The sequence below is a fragment of the Scaptodrosophila lebanonensis genome, unplaced genomic scaffold, assembly GCF_003285725.1.
Source record: "Scaptodrosophila lebanonensis strain 11010-0011.00,11010-0021.00 unplaced genomic scaffold, SlebRS2 tig00000061-arrow-pilon, whole genome shotgun sequence".
In the NCBI taxonomy this organism is placed as follows: Eukaryota; Metazoa; Arthropoda; class Insecta; order Diptera; family Drosophilidae; genus Scaptodrosophila; species Scaptodrosophila lebanonensis.
The window spans coordinates 7,132,080-7,142,663 of NW_022060554.1; the positions used below are offsets into that span (position 1 = coordinate 7,132,080).

General features: G+C 39.8%; 2 protein-coding genes across 2 annotated transcripts; both read left to right on the top strand.

Annotated features, from left to right (window-relative positions):
• The first annotated feature begins 977 nt into the window (after positions 1 to 977).
• On the top strand, positions 978 to 4,367 carry LOC115624824. The gene is made up of 5 exons (XM_030519671.1): positions 978 to 2,087; positions 2,142 to 2,718; positions 3,482 to 3,552; positions 3,611 to 3,900; positions 3,964 to 4,367. Exons 1-5 carry the CDS (start codon positions 1,399 to 1,401, stop codon positions 4,209 to 4,211), a joined length of 1,875 nt encoding a protein of 624 aa, XP_030375531.1. The 5' UTR covers positions 978 to 1,398; the 3' UTR covers positions 4,212 to 4,367.
• A 2,820-nt stretch (positions 4,368 to 7,187) lies between these two features.
• Positions 7,188 to 9,319, top strand: LOC115624899 (putative gustatory receptor 58c). The gene is made up of 2 exons (XM_030519748.1): positions 7,188 to 8,249; positions 9,134 to 9,319. The coding sequence occupies exons 1-2, from the start codon at positions 7,188 to 7,190 to the stop codon at positions 9,317 to 9,319; spliced, it is 1,248 nt and encodes a 415-aa protein (XP_030375608.1).
• Positions 9,320 to 10,584: the final 1,265 nt, after the last annotated feature.

The following is a 10,584-nucleotide window of genomic DNA, read 5'->3' on the forward strand; positions in this document are numbered from 1 at the left end:
TCAAAATATATGTATACTATACAAAAAAAATCAGATATTCACTGCTATTGAAAATTATTATAAAATTAAAATATTTTCCTTTTGCAACCATTTCTGAGCGAAATAACAACACATTTAATATATTTTACAATATTTCTTCAAACACTTTTAATAGTAATCGTGCAAAACTAAGAAAAATTGTGAAATAATTAAATATGAACATGAAAATATTTGCACAAATATAGGAAGTTATAGGATATTGTATAAAAATCTGCATGTGGGGATTAAACTTAATGACTTACAATTATTTTCCATACACTTGAAACGTCCATTCCCCAAAGGTTCGCGTCTAATAGCAAGCACAGCAAAAAGGCTTTATTTTTCCGACTTTAAATTGCATTCAAGAAATCTTGTGAATTGAAGTCTTACATTCGTCATAAGGTATTTTAGCCCATTACACAATTTCTGTAAATCGATTTAAACTATTTCATATCCTGACCTTCATCACAATTTTTTCGAAGCTCCATCTACCGGTTACGTTCCAATGATTTTAAAAAGAACATTTTCTAACGCTGCACACAAATCGTTTGAGGCTGCCACATAGTCGAAAAAGGAACAGATGTGTTACTCAATAGCGCAATAAACTGGTCTGAATCTAGCTAGTAATTTAAATGTATTAAAATTTTGTTGCACATAATAATATCAAATGGAAGTATGTATGTATATATGTATGTATGTATAGATACATAGGTATATTCCCAATCCTAAACCGCTCATAAGAAATTGTGCAATTAATTGTGCAATTATTAAAAAAGGGCTTAAACTATATATGTATGTTCATAATGTGGCGTATACAAACTTATTTATATGAAGGAACATATGTACACATACGATGATTACATGATTATTATTTTTATTGGATCATGAGAGCACTGACCAGTATCCCTTGAGGAAAATTAATTAAGACGGAGGTGTTGGAGGTGTGCTAAGTATCCCCTGTTAATTTTTACTTTGTACAACGGACCGTTACCCACTTTAGTCAAAACCATTTCACGAATTCATTTCTAAAGTTATCCAACACTAGGAGGGTCTGCAGCCCTGTGCATGCCTTGCCAGACCTCCCATCACCACTTTTACATTGTTTTTGCAAAGAAAAAAGGGGATTGCATATTTCCTGCAATTCTGATGTTTATTCCTATAAATTAAACAGAAACACAAGTGTAAACACATAAGTATACAATGTGAGCTCAGCAGTAAACACTCACCTAAGCAAAGCAGTGCCAAAACCACAAGCTGGCCACCTACAGTAAAGCGGCACAACAAAAACAAAAACAACTTCGCAACAATTTAAGCCAACAGTGAGAGGTGGAGAATTCGATACTCTTTGTCAAAATAGCCTAGACCAGCAAATTGATCGAAATGCACAAAAGCGCACCGCCTTGGATGCGAGAGAACATCAATGCCACGACAGCAGTAGCAACGACACTGACATCGGAAGCTTATCAGAACGCACGAGAATCCGAAACATCAACAACAGCAGAAGTGATAACGCTCAGAATGTCTGCAGCGCCAGCAACCCCCTCCAGTAATACTTACAACCGTACCCGCCCGCCCAAAGTCATATTGTCGCCATCACTGCTGCTGCTGTTCTTGTTGCTCGCTTGGCGCAGCGGCGTAAACGTGGGAGTCACAGCAACGCACATATCTGGGGAATTCCACACGGCGACCTTCTTCCAGTTCCTAAACAAGTTCGGATTCCAGAAGGCCGACCCGCCACCACTGCGAGACACGTACGGCTACATTTATGGAAATATCACGTCGCAAGATGCGTTTGTTGCACCCGTCACACTGGTTGTGCTAGACAAGGCCACCTTTGTAAACTTCTATAGCAATCGCACCTATCGCAGTCACGAGCATGCGTGTGCACGGATGTTCTCCAAACTGCAGCACATCGCATACGACGCCGACTGCAATAGACAGGGGAAACGGGACTTTCTACGTCGTGTGCCCTGTCCGCAGGGACAGCTATGCGTCGATGAAGATGCGCCCGCTAATGTCATAACGGGACATCAGTTTACATATGTCATAAACTTAGAGGCACAGCCGCGGTAAGTACAAATGTTATCGGCCAGCTTATTTCGTACTAACTGTCCTATCTACAGTTTTTGGTACGTGGCGCTGGCCGCCTGCTATCTCAATCGCAGCACGTGTCAATGGCATGCCTATGAGAACTTCCCCAGACGCAATGGTAGCTCGCGGCGGCTTTCTGCTCGCCTGCACTACGACATACATTTGGTGAACGGGCATCCAAATAATTCAGCAGTGCATCCACTCACCTTTCAATACTCCTACGATCAGCAAAATCTGCTGGAAATGTACCTCATCTTCTTGCTTGTCTACATCGTGCTGCTGCCTATGCAAATCTATGCGGTGCGTTTGCAAAAGCATCCCGTGACGAAGCTCTTTACGCTCAGTCTGCTCAGCGAGTTTGTCAGCCTGGCACTGATCACAGCGCATCTAATACACTTTGCCGCAAATGGAGTGGGAGAACCCAACATGCAGGCCGCTGGCGATGTGCTAGACATCCTCAGTCGCACCACGTTCATGCTGATCCTTTTACTGTTGGCCAAGGGCTGGGCGGTAACGCGACAGCAGATTAGCCGCACTGGCTGGATCATACTCATGTCCATATGGGTGCCATACTGTGCGTTCCACATCTTTCTGTACATATGGGATAGGGTAAGTCCAACGACAGATAAGGGATGAGCAACTCTTTATATACATATACAAGTTCTGTTTTTACACGGTAAATTGGTTCCAAAAAAAGTCGTGTAAAGAAAACCATGTAAAAAAGACATTGATCATATGCAAAATTAATCGTGCTAAATGTGATAAAATCGTGTAACCATATATAAGATTTTACATTTTCAAACCGTGTTAAATCAAAACCGTATAAAAACAGAATTAGGTGTACTCCATTGTCATTATTTGGTATAATTCGTCTTATGAACCTTCTATGCCATAAACAACATACAACTGCACTTTAAGGTGCTAAAAATCGTTTCCAATAAGCAATTTAAACTGCAACATAAATATATACATATAAAATATATATAACTCATTTATGTTGATACACATTTCCAACTTTTCGGTAATGTTTCAATAAGCTACAAAAAATGAGATTTTCAACTATTATATCTAGCTATGTCCTTAATTCGTCAAAAAGATAAAAGTACACGAGCGTATTTTTATGCTTGTTGTAATTTGGTAAAAAAATATGAAAACAACAATTTTTTATTCACTTAAGATCGTTTTTAAACAAAAGTAATACCTATTACGTATACTCCTTTAGATAAGACATGATTTTGGCCAACTGTTATGTTCGGGGATTAAATTAAACCATTAAACTATACGCTTTACCATCACATCTTTAGATTTAATATAATAATATATAATTTCTTGGTTAATTATTAATTTTTGGTAATGTTCAATGAAATTGCAGACGGAAGTAGACATCGTATCGGATATTGATGAGTATCAAACCTGGCCTGGCTGGATAGTTTTAATTTTGCGGTAAGCTCTTTCCTTCAACAAACGAAGTTGGCATTAAATTTTGACTTGTTCTCTACAGAACCTCTTTTATGATGTGGTTCTTGTACGAATTACGCAACACAATGAAGTACGAACATTCCAGCAAGAAACTCGACTTTCTCCTGCATTTGGGCGCCTCAAGTCTCGTTTGGTTCATATATTTACCGATTGTAGCGATTGTAGCGCTGCAGGTTAGTCCCATGTGGCGCTACAAGCTACTGCAGGGTATTACCAACTCGGCCGACTGCTTGGCGTATTGCGTGATGACCGGCCTGCTATGGCCCAACCGCTCGGGACAATATTTGCTGCTGGCGGGCACTAAATATGCTGGTAAGTTGGACGAAACAAATCGAAATACCAGACACGTTGTAATTTACAAATCTTCACCGACAGGTATGGACGAACTGGATGAGTTCAATGAGGCGCCACATATTGTGCGCGAACGCGAACGGCGTCGCAACTCGCCGCCCGATGACATTTCCATTAGTACTTCCGTATCGGGCAGTGGCCGCGGCATGGTGCTGTCCACAAGCATACCACACTCACTGAACGGTGACGCATGCAATGATCTGCTAGAAGCCGATGACTTAGACGTGGAGCTACTTACTGATCTAAATAAAAATAGTCATATTGTGGCATAGTTTGGCAGAGCTGTGGCAGGGGTAGTAACGGGTTAATTACTAATTATAGCCTGTACCCAAAGGGTGAAAGGCTATACTAGTTTTGTGCGCATGTATGTAACACAAAGAAGGAGGCGTGGCAGACCCCACAAAGTATATATATTCTTGATCAGGATGAGAAGCCGAGTCGATATAGCCTTGTCCGTCCGTCCGTCTGTCCGTCTGTCCGTCTGTCTGTCCGTCTGTCCGTATGAACGCAAGGATCTCAGAAAGTATAAGAGCTAGAATAACCAAACTTGGTTTCCATATTCTCCTAAGACCGAGAAAGTACGAGTTTGAGTTTTTTTTCGATGCACCCCCCCACTCCCCCGCAATTCGTGTTTTTTCTTATAACTTCCGTAATTCTCGGAATTTTGAAATCAATTTTGGTAGGTACATCCAGTTAGTACTAATGTGTCCGTGTGCCAAATTTCATCATGATAGGTCAATTCTGAAGAAAGTTATAGCCATAAGTAAAATCGCTGCTCATGTGCTGCCTCTGTCGGCAGCGCTGCCCGCAGCTGTTGTTGTTGTTGCTGCTTTGGTTCAACTTTGTGCTGCATACATACACGCATATAAACACGCATAGGTACGTGATGTAAATGTATGCTGTTAAAACTAAACATAAACATATATTCTAATTTAATTTAATTAATTAATTCATTAATTTTTTTTAATAATTTAATTTTTTTTTTTAATTTTTCTTTTTTTGTGGAGAGTACAGGCTATTTTACTGTCGGGCTTGCTCGACTGTAGCGTTCTATCTTGTTTTAGTAGTGAAATGTGCTAAATTCGAACACAAATATTATGTTGTACAGCTTAATCGAAACAACAAACATACATATATACTCTAGGTGTATATGTATTTATTATACTTTTTAGCCGCCTACAACGAAGATTAGTGAGATGTGTGATTTACGAATATGCTGATAATTAGATTATTTTCTATTATACGCCTTCAAGAAGAGAAGGTTAGTTTATTTAGTGTTATGATGCTTTATAAATTATCGTTCTATTACTATAAGTTCAAACGTTAGAGGTAAAGTTAAGTGATCTATGGCATGCAAGACATTATCATCAACAACAACAAAAACCTACAAAAGTATTTTGATAAGAACAAACAAAATAAATCCATCAATCAATTTTAGATAAATTTATATATCAATTACTGTATCAGCTTACATACCAGCCTATATATAGGCTTATATAAGCTCACGGAGTTATTTAATTACGACAATGCCAAAAATATAATGTACTCCTGGCCCATCACAACCAGTGCTCATCTGTACAGAGAAGGATTACGTGAGTACGACATAATTACTCGATCACCCAAGAGGTCGGTAGCCTCGTTGAGTAACGAAGTTATGATCGATCGCTATTTGCAAAGATCCGAAGAAGTCATTTTGCAAACTAATCTGAAATTTTGAATACAGGCTTCTTATATCTGCTAATGAAATTTTTTTATATTTTTTCATAGCAGCCACAGGCGCGATTGTGATGTTGGTTGGTACGCCAAATGATGTTTCAATTTTGGAGCCCGATGTGCTGATCAGATGGCTGTTTTGGGAACGTCATTTTTATTTCTTCTAGTACTTAAAAGCGGAAGTACTATTACAAGTTTATACTTATAAATATAAACTTCGGAGGTCGGAAGCTATCGTCTAAATTAATTACAGTTCTCAGTTACCGCGTACAACCAATTGTTTATCTTTATGCATCGTTACTCAATTTCGTTTTATAAATCTTTTGAACTAACATTTTTGTATTTGCACTCCATTTAGCAATGGGGCTGTTGAGTTTCGACCTACCAAGGAATTGCATTATTCGAATTGTTCTGAGTATAAGTAGTTTAGAAGCTCTAGCATTCGACATTATTATATAATTGAATATTAAATATAATATAATTGAATATTAAAGGAAATTATGAATATAAATATTTCTGGTATTAAGCGCACCTAATTTATTAAATATTCTGAACCCCGCTTTTACTATCTGCATAATTTCTTTACATAGACTAAGGATCTGAGATGCTTGTGATCTAGAGGCGGAAGGCCAGCTGCGTCAGGTAAAGCTTTCTTGGTATTCTTGGTCGATTTTCGAAATGCAGACTGACTATAAAATGGATGAAGCGGAATTTGTACAAACAAAAAATAATATAAAACAATACTTTTTTCAGGTTTGCCACGCCTCCTTCAAGGTGTTGCATAATTTTGCATCGAATTAGTATACCCTCTGTGTACAGGGTACCAAAATACTTTGCTTTAACAATATGTATTTTATTTAAACGCCTAACTCCTCACGGAATACGTTCTAATGGAAGTTTTGCTTATTTTGTCTTTGCATGCACCTTGACCCTTGGGGATATGTATGTATGATCAAACGAGTGGAAAAGCTAAAGTAGGGTGCCTCGACTCTGAAATACTCTGTACCTATGTGTAGGATATATATATAAAACAAATTTTGAGCCTGATTAGTGATTTTTCGGGATTTTAACTCACATAAAGGGTGTATATCTGTACATTTGTATCGGAATTGTGTCTATACGTGGCTGTGAGTGAGCATTTATGCAGAATAGACAACAACAGCTTCTGGTAGAGTTTGGCAGAGCTTACATTTATGGCTGTAACTTCCTTTGAAATTGAACTATAATTATGAAACTTGGCATTTCAAAATTCGAAGAATTACAGGAGCTATGGAAAATCTTTAAATGCGATGAGTGGGGGAAGGACGAACATTTTGGAATAAACTTCGTTTTTGAACTAAAATTTGATGGCTCTATGCCTTATAGTCTCCGAGATATAGGTGATTATACAACGGCGTTACGGAACATTCCCTAACGTTTTTCACTTCCCGCAAACTTGATATACTCTTCTACCTTTCAGGTACAGGGTATAACAATTGGGTTTAAAAGGACCTCAACAAGACTTTGATTCAGTGCCTCGAATCACTTTGTCGATAATGGACTTGTCGATGCGTGTCTATTTGACATTTCATCGCGCCATTGGCCTAGGAAGTCTATACTACGATGCACAACGGAAACGCTTTCTACTCCGTCATTCGCGTTCGCAGGTCTACTGCCTGCTTCTGGACGTGGCCTACCTAGTAGTAATGCCGTACGTGGTTTCGCTGCTCGTGGATACCTTCTATCGCTGCGAGGTGCTCGACATGTTTGCCATCGTTTTCAACGTGACGGCGCTGGCGAAGATGCTGGCGGTAGTGCTTCTGTTGCTCGGGGCGTGGTTTCGTCGGCGACCGATACAGTTCATCGCTAACGGCCTACAGAGCCTACTGGAACGCTATTGGCAGCGTTTGGACGCGGACTGTACTCAGATGTCACTTCTTCGTCGTCGCTGCCTCTGGATGATGAGCCTGATTAGTGCTCGCTTTGTGGTGCTCGCACTGCAGCTGTTCGGACAAGGAAGTGCGATCCACTGTGTAGCTCGGGGCGTGGCCGAGCCCTCGCCCTTTTATGTGACTTCAGCGCTGTTTTTACTGCTTATGGAATTGATGATTAGCTGCGCCGACTTCAGTATCTATATGGCAGCTGCATGTTCCAACACTTTGCTGGCAATGATGCGGCAGGAGGCGCAGGAGCTGGTGCAGGATTCGCAGGCGTTGCGACAAAAACGTTTCAGTTACCACGTCATATGGGAGCGTCAGCTATTGGTGGCCTGGTGCGGGCTCTGGCAGCGCTGTCTGCGTCTGTCCGCCATAATGGAAGTGATAGTGCAAAGTTTCCAATGGCAACTGCTCATTGATCTCTTTAATAGCTATGTCTCCGGAATTGCCATATTCTTTCGCTTGATGGTCTACGCCAGTGACGGGAGTGCTTTTAAACTGTCCAAGTTTTTCGTCTACGTATTTCTCTGCATCTCAACATTCGCCGAAATCATGCTGCGCTTTTTCATTTTCGACATCAATCGCAGACATTGGGAGTATTTGGAGCACCACTTTGTCCAGTTCTGGCTCCACCTACCAGAGGTGGACAAAAGTGCGCCGGGTACAGTGTTGAGCCGGCGGGTGAGCTTTCGATTATTATATTATGATTAGCCCAAATTATTTTCTTAATTAACCTTCGTATTTGTTTTATTTACTTTGCTACATTTCTTCAAATACCTTTCACCTTAAGTGGAAGGATATGTGATGATGGAAATAAAAGTTTATAAAATGGAGAGGTACAGACGTCTATCAGTAGTATCCATTTAAACAAACAAGTTCTGCCCAGACTAAGGCATTCCTTTGCTGGAACAGGTTGTTACTGAATTGTAGTTTGGGAAAATTCGACTAGCAAGTGGGAGTCATATTTTTGATGGGGAAATAAACAATTATGAAAATTATCCAGTTAGGGCGAACTTCTCTTTTTATTCCGGACACTCACAAGATACTAGTTTAGTGCGAATGTATGTAACACACACACCTCACAAAGTATACAAGTATACAGTGTAAACTCCCATAATGGACACCTCTTTTATCCGGACACTCTCTTCGGCGGACACTTTTTCTTAAAACATTCGATCGGTGTATAAAGTATTTAAGTATCCCCTTAAACGGATACTCCCGGGCGGACAAAAATTGGCCGACCGTGAGTGTCCGGCCGAGAGAGTTTTCACAGTACATACTACATCTTGAATTATAGCCATGTCCGTCCGCCTGTATAAACGCAAGGATTTCAAAAAGTGTACTAGCTACAATTTACATTCTCCTAAGTCCTAGAAAGGACGATTATACAATAAGGGGGTGGGTCCTTTTAACATTCTGAACTGTTTTCATTATCAACTTTATGCAGCAATATTTTAGGTTTATAATTTCGTTTTCAAATCCTTGTTATTACTTGTGCCGTCAATCTGGAATATTCACTTTTCATTATAATGCATTAATATCTTCAATGTTGATTCAATTTTCAGCTGGAGTTTTCGGTGCTAATGCTGGGGCGGAATTTGCAGACACAGCCCCAACGAATACGACGCCTTCAAATTGCAGGACTATTTGACATGTCGATGGAGACGGGGTTCAGCATGTACAGCTCCATGTTCATGAATGTGATCATACTTTGTCAAATCGCTTTGAAAAAATACATAGAGGATGGATAAATCCAAATAAACGATTTAAGAAGTTGTCTTAGACACATATTTATACTGCAGAACACACAGCCTGTTTATACAACATTTCCTGTTATGTGCTTCGTTCATAATCGTGTGATTGAATATTGGGATCCTTCGACATCCGCAAAATATTGTTATCTAATATAATATGTTAATATGAGGGCGAAATAAAATGCAAAACGCTTTATTTGAACTTTACCAAACAAAATTAACGGCTTTTATTAGCAGCAATACTACTTTTTCAACTTTAGGGATGGTCTCTAAATATTTATTTAAATTGCATTTTATATAAATCAATTTAAAACATGTAGGGAAGCTACAGTCGGGTGTCCCGACTTTGAAATTCTCTGTACATATTCTTAGAATAATTATAAAAATTAAAAAAACTTCGATCGATTTTACCTCTCTCGGTATTTGAACTCACGAAAAGGGTGTATAATTGCACATTTACATAGAAATTGCGTCTGTGTGAGTGTATGCGTGTCTATTCGAGTCTGTGTGATCATGTTTGCAGTCATCCCCGCCAACCACCCCAGCGGCTCGGCCCGCGGCGGGGCGGCCATCCTCATCCGCAGCAGCATCAAGTTCGAGATCCTACCGGCCATCCAAGAGGATTGGGTGCAATGCGCCCAAATTTCCGACAACACCACCCATGGCGACATCACTGTAGGCGCTTCGTACTGCCCTCCAAGGCACAGAGTCAGAGTCAGTCAGTCAGTCTGCCACTCCTCCTTCTGCCTGTTACATTTTCAGCTCCCGCAAACCTAATATACTCTTCCACATTTCATGTACAGAGTATAAAAATGAAATATATTTAAAATATATTTACAAACAAGTAGTTAAGCTATAGTCGGGTATCCCAACTTTGAAATACTCTGTACATATGTGTAGAATAATTATGCGTGCATGTGTGTATTTGTGTGTGTCTGTGTATGTCTCGTGTGCCCGAGCAAAGCAGTAACAACAACAGCTGCGGGCACTACTTGGTCTTATGTACATTTATGGCTATAGCTTCCTGTTAAATCGGCCTATCATGATGAATCTTAGCATTTGGACTTATAACTAAATGGAGGTATTTGCCAAGTTTGACTTCGAAATTCCAAGAATTACGGGAGTTACGATTTGCAGGGCAGAGGGGGGAGAGAGGGAAATTCCAAAATACACATTTTCTGCGTATTCACATAAGGCATCTTTGTGCGAAATTTGGTGTCTCTAGCTCTTATAGTCTCTGAAATCCAGGTGTTCATACGGAC